The following is a 17,679-nucleotide window of genomic DNA, read 5'->3' on the forward strand; positions in this document are numbered from 1 at the left end:
CCAGCTGCAGGCAGGAAGGCTCCCGGCTCTGATCCGCCTCGTTGTGGCTGCTCCACATCTGAACATGCCTAAACCAAAGTGAGATGTATACTCCAGGTTCAACATTTATACTGTCTCTCAAAGGCTTTCCATGGAAAAGGACAAAATGTCGAGCTCTTTCCCAACATTAATGATACGTCGCAATGATGCTTTAAATATATTGAGTTAAATATATTAATCCTCCCCACATCACACCCCACCTTTTAAAATGGTTTTTTATTTTGGCTTTTACTATTGGGGATGAAGCACAATTCGGTAGAGGGCCAGCCTAGTGTTCATGAGGCCCTGGGTTCGATATCCAGAGCTGCATAACCCCAGTGTTGTGATCCTTCCAATTCAAGACTGGATCGGTAGAGGCAGGAAGATCAGTAGTTCAAGGCCACCTCTGCCTATTTATTAAGTTTGAGACCAGCCAGAGCAATAGGAGGCCCTGTCTTAAAAAGAAATAAATAAGCATAAATAAATAAATAAATAAATAAATAAATAGGGGGCTGGAGAGATGGCTCAGCAGTTAAGAGCACTGGCTGTTCTTGCCAAGGACCCAGGTTCAATCCCTAGAACCCACGTGGTGGCTCACAGCCCTCCGTGACTCTAGTTCCAGGGGATCTGACACCGTCTTCCACCCTGAGCCTTGCATGCCTGGTGTGCACAGGAAAGGATGTAGCAAGACACTCACATAGAATTTAAAAATAAAATTTAAAATAAGTAAGTCGGCCGAGCAGTGGTGGTGCACAACTTGAATCCCAGCACTCAGGAGGCAGAGGCAGGCAGATTTCTGAGTTCGAGGCCAGCCTGGTCTACAAAGTGAGTTCCAGGACAGCCAGGGCTACACAGAGAAACCCTGTCTCGAAAAACCAAAAAAAAAAAAAAAAAAAAAAAAAAAAAAAGAAAGAAAAAAAACCAACCAAAAACCAAAACCAACCAAACAAAAACCAAACAAACAAATGAATAAACAAACAAGCAAACAAATAAAGTAAGTAGCTCTGTGGCTCCTCACAGGTGAAGCTTGTGTCCATAGCTCATGCTGCATCTCTCTGACATACGGGTGGGTGGCTGACCGTGCTTGCTATTCCAGAACCTGAGGGAAGGATCAGAAGTTCAAAGTCATCTTCATGATTGAAGTCCACGAGGCTGTCACAAAACAAAACTCTATGGCACAAGCCAGTAATGGTGATGCATTCCTATAATTCCGCCATTTGGGAGGCAGAGGCAAGAGGACTGACGCAGAATTGGATGCCAAGACCCTGTCTAAAACAGAGAAAGAAACAACCAGAGACTTAGTTAGTCTTAGTAGCCTAGCTCTGACCTACCAGTTGAACAGGGTAGACCCCAGGGGCCCACCTACAGCCCTGTGGGACATGGTGGGACATGGTGGGACATAGTGGGACATGGTGGGACATGGTGGGACATGGTTTCTGGTCCTCCCTGCCCCTTGCCCTGCTTCCTCCTCTGTGGATCCAGGCGTTTGGAAGCAGCTGAGTTTCCCAGTCCCTTTCTTCCCCTGTGACTTCAGTGGCAGGGCGTTCATGTCCCTAATCTGCAACTCCAGGCTGAGGTGGGCAGCTCATGTGGATCCATAGTGGGCTCTGAGGAGGGCCGAGCAGACTGAGAACCATGCAGCACAGCTAAGTACAAGACCAGCTAGGCCCCTGGGGAGCACTTGGTAAACACGCCAGGCCTCAAGCCTCCCCTAGCTCAGGAGCCCCTTCAGCGGGCCACGGCCCCTGGGAGCAGATGGTGGCAATTAATTCTCTTTCCCTGGAAGCAGGAAATTGCCCTTGGTTTGCACATAACCCGCCGCCTGACCCTTGGACAGCCCGAATGCCCTTTCTTTCTTTGTGCTCTCTGCCCAACGAAGCCATCCACCGACCAGGCCTAGAGAGTGCAGCTAGGTGGGGGAGTTAGAGAAGCCTCCTTCCTTCAGTGAGACACACAAGATTGGGCTGCAGGCATCCGCATGGCTGCCTGGGGGAGGCTCTTTTGGTGGTGTGTCTATAAAATGGAATGTCGGAGGCATCAAAGGAGGCACAGCCCACCTGACCGGGGCATCCCAAGTGTGTGGAGGGCAAGCTGGATGCTGCTCTTCCTTTGGGGCCTTCTACACCAAGGGACTGGAAGCAGAGTTTAAAACCTAACCAGAGCTGCCAAGGCTCTGATCACAGCACTCGGGAGACGAACCCACGGTGGAAGAACGAACCTTGAAAGTTGTTCTCTGACCTCCACACCCACAGCATGTGCACACCCCTCCTCCAGGAAGAGTAAATTAAATATGTCATATAAAGTTGTTGTTTGCTTGTCTTTTTGTTTCGGGGGTTTTGGGAGGGGTCTGGAGGGGTGGGACCTACATGAAACTAACAATCTCTCTGTAGACATTTGTAGAGCCTTTCCTGCGCAGAGGATGATGCAGAGAGGAAGTCAGACAGGCATCCAGAGGGTTTCTGCCTTGCCCCGAAGTGTCCCTGACCATAGCTTTTCCCAGGCTCTGCAGACCTCTGGCAGCCATCACGCAAGTGTGTCTAATGCTAAAGGAACAGCAGGTTAGACTTGCAACTGGTGCTGTCAGGATGCAGGCAGCTTCCAATATATTCTCTGGAGCCTTGGAGCATCAGCGAATTCTACAGCTAAATCTGCTTTCTGTCTCCTTTATAGCAACAACTGTCTTCAAAGAATAAAAACACCTAATAAATCAAGGGCAGCACATCTCTTTGCTATCTTTGGGTATTTTCTTAGCCCTCTGAATGTTCAGAGTTGCAGGCAGCAAGGGCCCCCTCTGTATCCTGCAATCAACTAGCTTTTCTGTGTTATTAGGTGTGTATGGTCACGGCACGTCAGAGTGCGCAGGGTCCTTCTTTGCAGGACAGGATGAAGCCAGGACCCCAGCTTTTTAGGAAGAAGTTCTTCCTGTGGTCTAAGGCCACTGAGGGACAAGGATTGCTCGGTCATCATAAGCTGTCAGCTTGCTGCTCTGGTGAGAGCCTCAGTTGCCACAGGGAAGGATGCAGGCCTGGCAATGTCCCACTGCAATCAGGAGTTCCAAAAGTTCACTCTTGATGTGAAGTACCGAGGGAGAGGCACACATCAGGCGAGGGCATGATGGGGAAAACACCCAGGAGTTTCGAAGGCCCCCTGCACCAGTGTCCCTTGTCCCAGCAGAACCCTGTCTCTCGAAGTGTCCCATCGGGTAGACTCGAAGCCACAGTGAGTGTTAATTAAAGGGGTGGATTCTCCCTAGAGTCCTCTCTCAATTCAGAGAGACAGAAGACAGAGAAAGGACATGAGCCACAACAGAACAGGGCCCATCTCCTGAGCCTGAAGTCTGTGATCCAGACTGCCTGAATCTCCATGAACCCAATTGTGAGCTAATTAGAGACCTCAGCTCTGACCTGTCAGGTCCATTTTCTTTTTTCTTTCTTTCTCTTATGTATCAGAGTATACTGTAGCTGTAGATGGCTGTGAGCCATCACGTGGTTGCTGGAAATTGAATTCAGGCCCCGCTCACTCCGGAAGGCCCTGCTTGCTCTAGTCCTCCTTGCTCTGGCCCAAAGATTTTATTTATTATTTTATCTAAGTACACTGTAGCTACCTTCAGACACACCAGAAGAGGACGTCAGATCTCATTACAGATGGTTGTGAGCCACCATGTGGTTGCTGGGAATTGAACTCAGGCCCTGAGGGAGAACAGTCAGTGCTCTTAACCACTGAGCCAACTCTCTAGCCCGGTCCATTTTCTTATATAAATACATGCATGTGTCCCAAATGCAGTACTTTACATCATCGTGTCATGGTCAGCACGAGGCTGACAGCGGGCAGTGCTCTTCAGGGTGCTGAGGGCAGGGCCACTGGGAGGAAGAAAACCAAAGAAGAGTGAGCGCGGTCAGAAAGATGGACCTCCCTCCCTATCTGTCCCTACCATTTGGAGTGTGGTTCCCCTTGAGGCTGGAGGTTGTGAGACCTGCTTGCTAAGAAGGGGTAAACTGAGCCACAGCTGGAACCTCTCCACGCCTCACCCCCTCACACATACACTGGGCTTAAACTCCTGCACAGCAGTGCCTCAGGGCAGTGCAGAGATGCAGAGCCTCAGCCAGCGTGGCCTGGGGCTGCAAGGGCAGAGGAGGGGATGGGTAGGAAGAAAGGCCCAGAGCTTCAGTGACCGGATGGAAGAGCTCCTGCCCAGCATGGGCAAGGCCTGGGTTCTGTCACCAACTCCAAAAGGTAACATAATGACCTCAGTACCACCTCAGGCCATCCGGGACACTGACCAGATCCTTCAGGACCATCTGCAGCTGTCAACCTGCCGGCATCCATCTTGCTATCTCTTCACAGGCAGGGGGAGGGAACAGAGGGAAAAAAAGGAAACTCCTAAATCACAGGCAGATGACAAAACTTAAAAGAACAGAACCGAGCAAACTCCATGCCAGGCCGACTCACACGTGATAAACAGCCGTGCAGCACCCTGACACTTCAGCAACTCCCCAGGGAGAAGGCAGCCCCTCTGAGCAGCCCAGGCTAGCCCAGCATGTCTCCCGTAACCCTTTCTAGATCTTTCACCCTTGGTGTGAGTGCTGGGATCTATCCTCGAGAGCACACCCTCAGCCTCTCAGCCTCCGCCTGCCCTCCCTCACACTATCCAGCCCGTTCTGGTCTGAAGCACATGGAACCACCATCTCATTCCTGGCAGACCTTTGCTTTCAAAGGGACGGAGAGGTTCCTGTGCATTTCAGGTTTACGCTAAGTTTATTCTTTCTTACATTGCCTTCTGTGATGGCTGTTACTGGATCTGTCATGGAATTAAAGAAAAGTATGTCCAAAGCAAACAGCCACAGGTAAAGAGGAGGAATGTAGAAGAAAATGTGGTGGTGTCTAAACTCACAGATGGGGACACTGAAAACTGCTTCTAAGGTCACATCTAGCTGCCAGCAAGGCAGTGTGTGCTTGCCCTCATGGTCACTCAACCAGGCCCCATGGAGCTGGGTGGGGGGGTGAGGGAGGACATGCAAAAACCAGACACAGTCTCCATCATCTTTGCCTTTTAATAGAAGATTTGGTTTTGTCATTTACGAGTGTAACATAGTTAAAAATAGAGCGCTCTGCTTGTTCTCGGAGAAGGGGTAAGGCTGACCACAACTCTGGGTGACACTGCTCGCATTTCAGTCATTGACAAACTTCAGGAGACTCTGGACTCTCACAGCGAGGAGGGGTCATTTCAAATCCATGGGACTGAGGACACATGACAAACACTCCCAAGCCCCCCAAGCCTGGCGTGGACCCCGAATTTTGACATATTGACCAAAAGTGATCAGCCATGGCTTACAAGGGCAGGACAGCAGCAGTCCCCAGGAGGCACAGGGGACACAGAGACCCTGACTCTGGGCCCAGAAGATGACAGGCTACAAAAGTAAGTCACAAACACACAAGATGAACGGCCGCAGGGCTGAGGGTGCTGAGCTCTGCCCCAGCCAACGCAGAACTGGATTTAATGCCATGGAACTTGTCGGGTCTGTCTCAATACAGAGTAAGCCAGGACCTCCCTGCCCCGAGGAAGAGCCTGGTTAGCTCCTGAAACCAAAGATGCCCTTGATGTAGCCTGTGAGGCCACTCTTAGTCTTCTGCTCCAATTTGTCCTCAAGGGGTGGGAAGGCCACGTGGTTGAGGGCCAGGTCAAAGAACAAAGGCTTGCAAGGGATGGGCTGGAACCCTGGTGGGAAGTGCACGAGGTTGGCTTGTTTGGTGACCAGGGACGGGTCCAGGCAAAAGGACTCAAACCGTTCAACCAGAGGCTGGAAGACACATGAAAACATCAGTCAGAAGGCCCCCAGTGGATACCTGAAATCAAACCTGGGTCCCCTGCAAGAGCAAGCAATCGCTAAGCCATCCTCCAGTCCCAACATCAGTTACTGGCACGGAGTAACCTGGAGGGGCATTCCTCCACTTCCCTAGGGGACATGGACCACCAACAAGCCACTGAGTAGTTTGTGGGTGTCTGGGCAAGAAAAGGAAAGGCGTAGGGGTGCCTAGACCCAGGGACAGAATGCTCCCTTATCCCTCGGATGCCACAGCCGGCCTTACCGTATTGTCTTTGACTTGGGATGAGGTGTCTGTTTGATGAGAGTCGTTTGCATCTGAAAATTCCACAGGGATTTAGTAAGAACAGGGATTTTGCACACTCTTACCGCAGTATGGCTTTTCATCATGGTGAACAGGGCTCTAAACCCCAAGTCAATCTGGTCAGGACGAACACAGCGAGGGGCCCACTGTGGCCAACCCACAGGAGCTGCAGTTTGTGAGATGCTAAGGAGCAGCGACAGTTTGATAGGGTTTTCCAAATTTTCCCGCACAGTTCAGTGCCTAGTTTAACAGGCAATAAGGCTAGGAAATAGCAATCTTAAGAGATTAACCGAAACTGCTTTTTATAGTACAAAGGTGGCATTGAGTGTGGAAGAGGAGTAGCAGCAGTGTCTGGGGACACAGCCGAGACCAGGGAGGTGGCTTACCCAGGATGGCTGCGGCCTGCAGCGAGCACTTCTCTGACCGCACTTGAGTGATGAGTTCTTGCACGTCGGGCAGGTCCTGTGTAACAGAGAATACAGTCACCAGCAGGCCAGGTGGAGCTAGGAGCCTTGCAGGCCTGTGGCAGCTGATCCCACTGGGGTTCAGAGGCAGAGGCAGCAGATCTCTTCTGTGTTCAAGGCTATCCTGCTCCACAGGAGAGCTCCAGGACAGCCAGGCCTACACAGAGAAACCCTGTCTCAAAAAGACAAAACAAAAAAAGTCTCTATTTTAAAAAATGTCTACTATAAAAAAGAAAAACAAAAAACCCAACACATGCTGGGTCTGGTGGTTAATCCTAGCCCTTGGGAGGTAGAGGCAAAGAGAACATGAGTTCAAGGCCAGCCTCAGCCACACAGTTGAGTTTGAGACCAACCTGGAGAGACCCCATCCCCGCAAACATCAGAAACCAATACCAGCACTGCCCTGTCTCCTTCCAAGTGGGAAAGGCTGACATAGCTCGAGAGCAATGATGAAGAGCAACACTCTGCTGTTGAGCTCTGAGTGCAAGCTGACACCCAGGGGACCTGTTAATGCAAACGTTCCAGCACTCTGGTGTGGCCACTCTCAACTTGCATTTGGCAAATGAGAGCCCTGAACCATGGTAAGGGTAAAGGCTCGGCCAGCCACACCCCCAAGAACAAAGGTGGGTGTAGAGTCAGGCTGTGAAATCCAGATCTCACGCCTATCAGAGGCACTCTGGTGGGGACACAGCTTTTAAAACCCTGCCAGGTGATGTCAGTGAGCAGCCAATCTGAGGACAATGTGTGGGGTTTGTGTCTCTGCAAGCAGCAGCAACATCCCCCGACCCCCCCTCCCCAAATTCCTGCAGACAGGCTTTGGCTGTGACTCTGAGCTTGCTCTGTAGCCCAGACTAGCTTCAAACTCCTGAGTCTGCAGCCTCAGCCTCTTCAGGGCAAGGGTTACGGGTGTGTTCTACGAGAGCAGGCTGTAATGGCTTTCTGTCATAGCTAAACCCTCTTCAAGTCCAGAGCAGGGTAGGTTACAGTATAGTGACTCAGGGTGCAGGGCGGAGAAGGTCTGCCTTAGGAGCTGCCAGTGGCTGCACCCTCCCAGTCCCTGAACCCCTCACTGGCTTGGAAACGCCCAGCTCACCTTCAGGCTGTTCTTGGAGGCTCCTCCGTGAGAACTCACTTCATTTGCATATTTGAGAACTCTGTCGTACAGGACGAGGGCTTCGCTCCACTTCTTCACCAGCACGTAAGACTGAGCAATGAAGAAACACCTGATGGAGAGAGTCGCCGTTTAAAGCAATAGTTGCCCAACACCAGGGCTGTCCCCACTGGCAGGCTTAATGTTAAAGCTGGAAACAGGATTCTTAACTCTGGATCATTGCTTGTGAAACCCCACCCTAATGCCCTGCAGGCAAACTTCCAAGTGTCCCAGCAATTCAGATGGCTCTGCAGGTCCAACACGAGCCACAGTGTTTCAGTGACTGAAGTCAGAGGAGGCAGTTCCCCAGGATGGTGGCAGCTAGAGGCAGGCGAGAGAGGAGCACTGACTATACCAACAGAACCCTGCTCATCGCCTGTCTGCATGACTACACCACAACTAGCTATTCATCTCGAACCAGAGCCTTTCAAAAAAATCACACCAAAATTCTACAGGGCCCACAGAGCTTTAGTGTTGCCCTTGACATAGCAAGAGGGGCAGGAGCAAAGACGGGGCAGCCTAGGAAGCCCGAGATATGACACGCACACTCTCCTCCCCTGTCTGCCTAGACCCCTTTCAAGTGAGCCACACCAACTCAGCTCTTGTGTGAGGACCTGAGGTGCTCAGTTTCCCCAATTCAGATTAGGCTCCCGACCTGGCTGCTCCACTTTGCCAATGCCTTTGCAACCTGTGGCTCTCTTAGATGAAGAACTCTGGAAACTCCTGGCTGCCATCTTTGCTGAGAGCCCCGGCAGAGCTAGGCAGCACAGCTAACTGCAAATGACCTGTGGGAGCCACCAGCCATGGCGCTGAGTGCTGGGGCGCAGAGCTCAGCCTTCTAACCCTGAAGGAGCTTACCTGTAAGCTTTGAACACCAGGGTCTTGAGGCTTATCTCTTTCTGGAAGGTTCTGTCCTCTTCTAAGCCAGGAAGCTGCAGCAATTCCACCAGATTCTGTACAACAGATGGAACAAGAAAATCCACGAGAAGCCCCAAAGACCTTTTAGGAAGTCAAGTGAGGGGTGGCCTGGCAGCCCTGTACCCATTTGTCACCAAAAGCACACTTGTCCCTTACCACTCAACCCACCTCTCACCAATCTTCAGAGACTTCCTGGACTACATGGACGGGAAAATTTGCACTTCAGATTAGTCCACCCACTTGACATTGACAGTCAGCTTATGTGCATGCCTGTACTTACATGCACGTACACATGTGCGCATACGCACATGGAGGCCAGAGGTCAAAACTGGGTATTTTCCTCAATTGTTCTCTGCTTAACCTTCCTTCCCTCCCTCCCTCCCTCCTGAGACAAGGCCTCTCTATTATGTAGCCCTGGCTGTCCTGGTACTCACTATGTGCACAGAGCTGCCTCTACCTCCCCAGTGCTGGAATTAAAGGTACACCTCACACCCGGTGTCACCTTTTTTCTTTTCAGGAAGTTCTTACTTATGTAGTTATGTGTGCCACATGTGCAGTGCACAGAGACCAGAGGAGGTTTTAGATCCTCAGTAGGTGGAGCTCGGGGAATTGGGAGCCATCTGACTTGAGTTCTGGGAACCAATCTCAGGTTCTCCCAAGAGGAGGAAAGGTGCAGGGTCTATCTATGTAGCCCAGGCTGACCTATAACCCAGAGACCCGCCTGCCTCTGCCTCTGGAGGACTGGGATCACAGGTGTATGCCACCATGCTTTGCAACTGTCTTCAGCATTGTTGTTGTTTTGTAATTATTTATTTTATGTATATGAGTACACTGTAGGTGTCTTTAGAGACACCAAAAGAGGGCTTTGGAACCCACTCATGAATGGGCAGTCCTGATGCTAAGGTCCTGTTCCTCAATTGGTTCTTAATCTGTCAATATCTTCTCTGAACCAGGCAAGGGGTGTCTTTTATCCTCAGATTCAAAGGAAGCCAGGTGGGGGCTGGTAGCACGGTCACCTCCCAGAGCTAAAGGCAGTGGCATAAAACTACACACAACACATTACAGATGGTTGCGAGCCAACATGTGGTTGCTGGGAATTGAACTCAGGACTTCTGGAAAAGTAGTCAGAGCTCTTAACCACTAAGCCATCTCTCCAGCCCAGCACTGTTGTTGTTGAAGAGTAACTTTATTTTTATTTATGTGTGTGTGTGTTTATATACACGACTGTGGCGGCTCATGGAGGCCAGGAGGATGTTGGACCCCTTGGAGCGACACAGTGGTGAACCGCCCACACTGGTGCTGGGAACCCGACTCCCACCCTCTGCAAGAATGATAATATTCCTAACCACTGAGTCACGCCGCCTGCTCACGGCAAGCACTCTGCAGCACCATCCTTTAGACCCCTCCCTCACCTTATTTTTCGAGACACTCTCACCCACTTTGCTAGACTGTTTGGCCATCAAGTCCCAGGGAGCCTCCTGTCGTTACCTTCCTAGTGCTGGGATTACAGGTCCTCGAAGCAAGTCCTCTGCTGAGGACTCCCCAGCCCCTAATCTCGGTTCATTATTCTGGAGATTATACAGCTCAGACCTTGTATCTACTGCACAGCTTGTCCATGGGTCCCACATGTTAGGGTACAGGTACAACTCCCCATGCAGGGCTTACACGAGGTAAGCTTACTGACTGACCAGCAGGTTGACACAACGTGGATTCAGGTCTCTGGACGCCCTAGCACCTGTAGAGTATCTTACATGGGGAAAGCACTAAGTGAATGCCTGTAGGTGCACAAGGATTCAGACCTCAAAGTGCCAGAAATATGGAATACTAGGCTGTGGATTACCATAAGACCTTCTTTTGTCTTCCAACTAGTTGCCCTAGGCTCTCAAAAGCCCTTCACTACCCAACATGGCAGAAAGTAGCTGCCTTTCTAGTACCCAGGGGTTACCTGCAGAATGATGTCATAGAGCCGGATGAGGTCCTGAGGCCTGGGAGAGCGCTTGCTGTCATCTTCCGGCTGCTGCTGCAGCAGAGCCCTGTGCAAGCCTTTAGCCATGTTCTCGTTTCGCCTGATTGCTGTTGACAGCTTGATGTAGGTCAGGTAGCTGCAACGTACCACACACCAGCTTAGGAAGCTCACGCTCTGCAAACAACGCTAGGCTGACTTGGGCTGACCTAGTGGGGTGTGGAGGATCACAGAGCAGGACCATCTGGTCCTTCACACCCTTTCCCAAAGTCACAAGCTCCCAGTTTCAGAGGACACTGCTAGTCCTCAGAAAGCAGCAGCCAACTTCTGATGTGGCAGCCGCTGGGCTCTGACACAGGGCAGTGTGCCGTCACCTGTGGCCCCACTCACACTAGTCACAGAGACCACACACAGATGAGAAGTGAGAAGGCACTGAGAGGCCACGGCTCAGTGGAATGTGCGCAGAGCAGGGGAGGACACAGCTACACTAGGCATACATGTGACCAAGTCAAAACCAGCGACATTTTGAGAGATAAGAGAAGTAAATATGCAAAGAATGTTAAAATAACTGAATAAGCTGAATTTGAGAAACAGGTGATGGGGACGGGAAAGATGTTCCTAAAAGATTTTCCTATTACACACAAGCAGGCATAGGCTGACCACATTCACAAAATACAAAGACTACCTGACTCCTGACTCATCCCTTCTGCCCCAGAGCTGCCCTCTCAACCACGGGCAACTTAGGAGGATGGAAAGCCACACCTGACAGCCGGCGCTGACGGAGGGAAGGTGTCTGAGTGGAGGTGAGGGTTCAGAGGCCCCGCTCCAGGTCAGGTGAGCTCAACTCTGCGTTTGGGGCTCTAAGCTACATAGATGCACAGGCAGAGCTCTCCAGGAGCCTCTTTCTCCTCAGGCTGACTAAACAGATAACATCTATGGCGAACCCTGTACGATATGCCAAGGACCCGAGTCATCTGTCAGTCAGTCTGACATCCACTAATACCAAACCCCCAAGAATGGACACCAAGTGGGACAAGGGCGGAGTGTGTGTGAGTGCGTGTGTCTGGTGGCAAGTGGGCACACAAGCACAGAGCCCCAGGGAAGACAACTACTGTGTTACTGCACAAGTACAGCAGTGGCAGCAAACACAGGGGAGAGCGAATCGGCCACTGAGCAGACAGGGTGTCCAGTGCTCGCTCGCTCAGAGGAAGCAGGCAGACCCTGGTCTCTCTCACTCGGAGGCTTGCAGGTGGAATTCAATTGAGCTGAAATGATTACGTGAAAGTGACATGAACTGCAGAGCTCGGGAGCTGTAGGGAGTGAGCCCTAGGTCACAGATGCTCCAAGGTCACTGCCAGAGGCTGGCTGTGGTGGCTCATACCTCAAATTCCACCATGCTCAAGACCGAGGCACAAGGAGTTATAAGAGTTAGAGGCCAGCCTAGGCTAGCAGTGAGATCTTGCACTTGCACTTGCACGCACGCACACGCAGAGAGAGAGAGAGAGAAACAAAAACCAAAAGCAAGGCTGCAGCCAAGGACTGGCTTGAGAGGAGAGACTGGCGGGGAAGGCGCTGCCACTCACCTGGGCACCTCCTGTAGGAGGACATGGCAGAGCCAGGAGGATCTCTATGAATCTGAAGCTAGCCTGGTCTACACAATGAATAGCCAGGGTTATGTAGAGAGACTCTGCCTCAAATAAACAAGCAAACAAAAAGGAACAGAAGGGCTCAAGAGTTAGACTGGTGCTTAAGAGCCCTAGGTGCTCTCGCAGAAGACCAGGGTTAGAGTCTCAGCACCCACATGACAGCTCACAACCATCTGTAACTCAAGTTCCAGGGCACCCAACACCCTCTTCTGGCCTCCAGGAGCAGCAGGGACACATGTGGTGCACAGATATGCATGCAGGCAACTGTATATATAAATTAAAATTTAAAAATGTAAATGCATATAAACACACACAAAAGTCAAACTCACCTGTGCAGGTACTGGAGATTTGACACCTTCCCAGACTCTCCATCAAGGGCATAGTCTCTCTGCTTCTGAAAAGGTAAAAAAGGTATAAAGTAAAACTCGGCCTTGGCTCTCAGTGCCCTTCCATACAATGGGCCATAAAGTTCTCTCCCCAGAGCCACAAAGTCTATCAAGTGTCTGCCATGCCAGGCAGCAGTGGTGCACACCTTTAATCCCAGCACTTGGGAGGCAGAGACAGGTGCATTTCTGAGTTCGAGGCCAGCCTGGTCTACAGAGTGACAGAGTGAGTTCAAGGACAGCCAGGGATACACAGAGAAACCCTGTCTCAAAAAAAACAAAAAACAAAAAACAAAAAAAACAAAAAAAACTCAAAAAAAAGGGTCTGTCATGCCCCCAGGAATCCATTAACAGAAGGACAAGATTACCCCTTTGCCACTGTAAGCCAACACCTGGCCTTGACTGACAGAAAGCTGACAACAGCCAGCTGAGGCTTCCTGTTCTGTCCCCAACTCAACAGTCAGACAGTTCTGTCAGGTGTGGCACACCCCCCTGCAGTTTTGGCTATAGGCGACTGAGACAGGAAGAGCCTGAGTTTAATTACAGTCTGGGAACTTAGTGAGATCTTGGCTTAAACTAGTTTTTTTAAAAACCCACAAGACATTCCCAGCATGCACAAAGTCCTAGGTTCAATGTGCAGTGAACCACAAAACAAAAAAAGCAGCGAGACCACAGCTCCACTGTCGGCTCTGAGACCATAGCCTCCCTGCTGTAGACCCAAATTCTACCATCCCTGTATGCCTGGTGTGACCAGTACCCTAAGCCACCCACATCCTTGACCTCCAGCATCCATGGAGATGTTACTGCATGTGGTAGAAGAGACTCTGGGTGGGAATATTTAAGTGTTTTTCAATTACTAAACTGCAGTCCTCCTGCCTCTGTCTACAGAATGTTACAACTACAGGTGTGCACCACCTCACCTTTAGAGCCATCTCAGTCTACGTTAAAATGCTACTTAAGAACAGGTAGAAACTAGTCATGGCTTCAGCTTCTGTAAACCCAGCTCTCAGGAGCTGGAGAGATGGCTCAGCGGGTAAGAGCACTGACTGCTCTTCCGAAGGTCCCGAGTTCAAATCCCAGCAACCACATGGTGGCTCACAGCCATCTGTAATGAGATCTGACATCCTCTTCTGGTGTGTCTGAAGACAGCTACAGTGTACTTACATATAATAAATAAATAAATCTTTAAAAAAAAAAATCCCAGCCCTCCACAGGCTGAGGTAGTGGGATCATCTGTAGGGGACACACACGAGGGAGGGAGACTCTAGGGTGTGGTATAAAGTGGGAAGGACCTCAGTAAGGCACCATTAGGAAAGGCGGTGCCCCTGGAGACAAGGGGCTGAGACCACTGGATGACTCAAGAATGGCCAGAGAATGAAGTATGAAGTGTGAACCGGAGCCCAGAGGCCTCTACTGCTTACAAGCTGATCACATCTACAAATGGCCCAAGGCCCAGTGATGACCCCTGGGAGCACCCCGAGGACAGCTCAGACTGGGGGAGGACAGGAGATGGGCTGACCTGATCGGGCTTGAGCTCTTCCCTCACGGCTTGGAGGGCGTCTCGGCACTCACTCAGCATGGACTCGAACAGACGCTCCTTCGTTTCTTCACTTTCAGCCTACACAGTGGCAAAATGGAGCAAGAGACTGTTTTGAGCAGATTGGAGGAGGCACGGCATCGCATGGCTCAGAGGTGCCGTATGCAAACCTTTACAATCTGAGCCAACCTGCAGTTTCTGGTTTCTTTCAGATTCGAGCAAAAGACAGAAATTTCTAATCAATATCCAACCAAGAAGATATTTCTCCTAAATATAAGACTAAATTGTCTTCTCTAGACATTCTGGGTCCATTGTTGTACATGGCCAACTCTTTGAGAACAACTTCTGGGCAGAAATGGTTGACAAGAAAGAGGCGACAGTATTCGCCCAGTACTAGGTGTCACCCTCACTACACTGCTCGATAAACCACAAAGTGACTCATTAACTGAATGCCTGCCACACCATGTTTCCAACCGAAAGAACCTGACTGAGCAGGGAAGCCACAAAAGGCAGGAAGCAGATGGCCCTGTGCCACCGGCGAGCAGACCCACTGAAGTGAAAGCGTTAGCATTCCACGGTCATGTTTGACTTTCCACAGAACTAACAGGCAGCCTGAAAAACACCAGCCTTCAACTGGCCTCTCAGGACCACAGAAGCCCGCCCAGAACACCCTCCACTCCTGTGAGAGGAGAAGGAGCCCAGATAAAAATTTCTGAAGATCTCTTGTGTTTTCCCTACATTCTAGTGTAAGGAAATAACTGTAAATTGCCCCATACATACCACACAGACGCTGCCACTTACGGGCCACCTGACTTTCCTGTCCCTTACTAACTTGGGAAACAAATCAGGACCATGGCCTCCGGTACCCTGAAGGCAAACACCACCCCATCAGCTAGCTCACTTCCCACCAGAGCAGTGCCTGCTGTCCAACAGACGTCAGGATGGACAGCTGCTCTAGCCGAGGTCGGCCATGCAGCGGGCATCAGTGTGGACTGCTGGGACCATGGTACATTACATAGAACAAACACAGCAAGGTGCTGTCCTGTCTGCTGTGACTCCAGAGAAGACTCCCTTTCCTCACCGAATCAGACTCTGAGGTTCCAGTGGAACTGTGAAAACCGAGTAAGACAGGTAAACCCCTGTGGAGCCACCGCAGAAAGGGTCAGCCCTAGAACCCACAAATCCGCAGCAGCACTGCTTCAGGTGGGCGGGGCTGAGCTGTCTGGCCGTGGGCAGTAAATGAGGATCTGTCTTCCCTCCTATCGGTAGGAAAAGTTCACATTTAAAATCAGAGGATGCACTCTTGGCTTCTTGCTCTCTGTTTTCTTCCTCCTGCTCCCCCCTCCATTCCTCTCCTCCTCCATCCCCCTCCACTGCTCACAGCTGGCCTCTACTCCTCTACTCTCTCTCTGCCTTTCTGTCTCTACTACCCCCTCAACTCCCCTCACAGTGCCCTGAATAAACTCTATTCTCTACTATTAAAAAAAAAAAAAAAAAAAAAAAATCAAAGGATGCCAGAACGCTAAGCCTCGTCACTGCCTCTGCGGTCGCCTCGGCACCAGAGCGCTGAAGACAAACTTCCGATGCTCCCCCACATTCTATGTCTCAGTAAGGATTTATGAAGATATTCCACAACAACCAAGGAAAAGGTTATGTCTGACGGGAAGGACTTAGTGGGATGTTTTCCACGTGCCACCCACAATGCTGAGTGACTCAGAGACCACCAGTATCTGAGAACTTGCCACGGATCTTCCTGCCTAGGGCAAAATGTCTCCAAACAGGAAGTCTTCATATATTTACGGCTCTCATTTACTCTAGAACCTATACTTGATGCCAAGGTGACTCCCACAGGGAGACACGCCTTTCAACATGCAGGGGCAGGACTGCACTCCACATCCCAGCCTGCCACATCTGCTACCGAGCCAGTACTCAATGGCACACTCCCTGCATAGAAACATGTGGCCCACTGGACCCTGTTCCCGGTGTGCCAATGGCAGTGTCTAGAGCTTGGAAATGATGACCTGCCTGCTCATCTCAATCAATCAACGGAACTCCTCTGGGCCAGCCAGTGCAGGGACACGGCACCACAGTGTCTCCCCCTATTATAGACACTGCTGGGTTGTTTTCACTGGCTGACAGGAATCTTGGGGAGATGGTGGTGTGTGACTAAGAGACACACAGGCAAGCCTGGCCACATTCTCTCTCCACCACACCCACAGGAGAATCATGGGGATAGGAACCAAGTCTCACCCAACCTGAGAGAGAGGCTCAGAAGAAAAAAAGATAAGGAAATAAAGAAAGGGGGTTTGGTTGTTGTTGTTTCTTTCCTTTAAAAAAAAGGGTGGGGGGGAGCGGGCTGGAGAGATGGTTCAGTGGTTAAGAGCACTGACTGCTCTTCCAGAGGGCCTGAGCAATCACCATTACACAACCATCTGTAATGGGATCCAATGCCCTCTTCTGTTATGTCTGAAGACAGCTACAGTGTACTCACATACATGAATAAACAAATCTTTAATAAAAAGAATTGAAAATTTTATTTAAAAAATGGGGGTAAGGGTAGGAAGGTAAGTGCTGTCCATTTTACTCAGACTCCAAAAAGCTGGGTCAGGTTACCTGGTGAAGGGGAAGGCCAATCATTGGGACTTGCATGATAGAAGAAGGGAACTGACTTTTTTCTCAGGTTGTCCTCTGACACCAGCTGTGTGCTGTGGGACACACATCTCTCCTATCCCCACAAAATACATTTAAAATGTAATAATAAATAAATATAACAAACACAATGAAAACAGGTTTGTTGGATTCCCCCCAACACCCAGAACTGAATGGGGCATAAATGACCAAGCACACAAATGTTTTAAAATCTCTCAAAACGAGCTGCCCCCAAACAACCTCACAGCACCACTGCTGGTGACCACCAAAGACTGAATAAGGATTAAGAATACAAAATGGCAGCCCCATGGGAGGAACATCAATATGAACCAACCAGTACCCCCAGAGCTCCCAGGGACTAAACCACCAACCACCGAGCACACATGGAGCTCCAGCTGCATATGCAGCAGAGGACGGCCTAGTCGGACATCAACGGGAGGAGAGGCCCTTGGTCCTGAAAAGGCTCGATGCCCCAGTGTAGGGGAAGGCCAAGGCCAGAAAGCAGGAGTGGGTGGGTTGGTGAGCAGGGGGAGGAGGGAGAGGGTTTTAGGAGGGGAAACCAGAAAAGTGGATAACATTTAAAATGTAAATAAAGAAAATATCCAATAAAGTAAAAAAGGGCAGCCAGGGCTACATGAGATACCCTGTTTCAAGAAACAAAACAAATGAGCGCGTGCGCACGCACACAAACACACACAGAGCACATTAGACAGCAGGAATGAAGGATGGCATGTTTTATCTCTCCAGTTACTTCTCCCTTCCACTTTCCAGCTGCTGTTTAAGTATTTCTATGCCACGAAGATCACTAGCGGGAAGAAATCAGCG

At 50.4% G+C, this 17,679-nt stretch overlaps 1 protein-coding gene across 1 annotated transcript in view; it reads right to left on the minus strand.

The window, feature by feature from the left end:
- Window positions 1-5,051: 5,051 nt before the first annotated feature.
- Srp68 (signal recognition particle 68) overlaps window positions 5,052-17,679 on the minus strand; it is a 29,052-nt gene continuing 16,424 nt past the window's right edge. The window contains exons 9-16 of the mRNA NM_146032.3: window positions 14,188-14,286; window positions 12,615-12,679; window positions 10,622-10,778; window positions 8,617-8,711; window positions 7,702-7,831; window positions 6,531-6,606; window positions 6,106-6,158; window positions 5,052-5,816 (exon numbers count right to left, since the gene is read on the minus strand). Of these exons, the coding sequence (NP_666144.3) occupies window positions 5,589-5,816; window positions 6,106-6,158; window positions 6,531-6,606; window positions 7,702-7,831; window positions 8,617-8,711; window positions 10,622-10,778; window positions 12,615-12,679; window positions 14,188-14,286 (903 nt within the window). The 3' untranslated portion in view covers window positions 5,052-5,588. The remainder of the gene's footprint in view (window positions 5,817-6,105; window positions 6,159-6,530; window positions 6,607-7,701; window positions 7,832-8,616; window positions 8,712-10,621; window positions 10,779-12,614; window positions 12,680-14,187; window positions 14,287-17,679) is intronic.

Source organism: Mus musculus, chromosome 11 (genome assembly GCF_000001635.26).
Source record: "Mus musculus strain C57BL/6J chromosome 11, GRCm38.p6 C57BL/6J".
Classification (NCBI taxonomy): domain Eukaryota; kingdom Metazoa; phylum Chordata; class Mammalia; order Rodentia; family Muridae; genus Mus; species Mus musculus.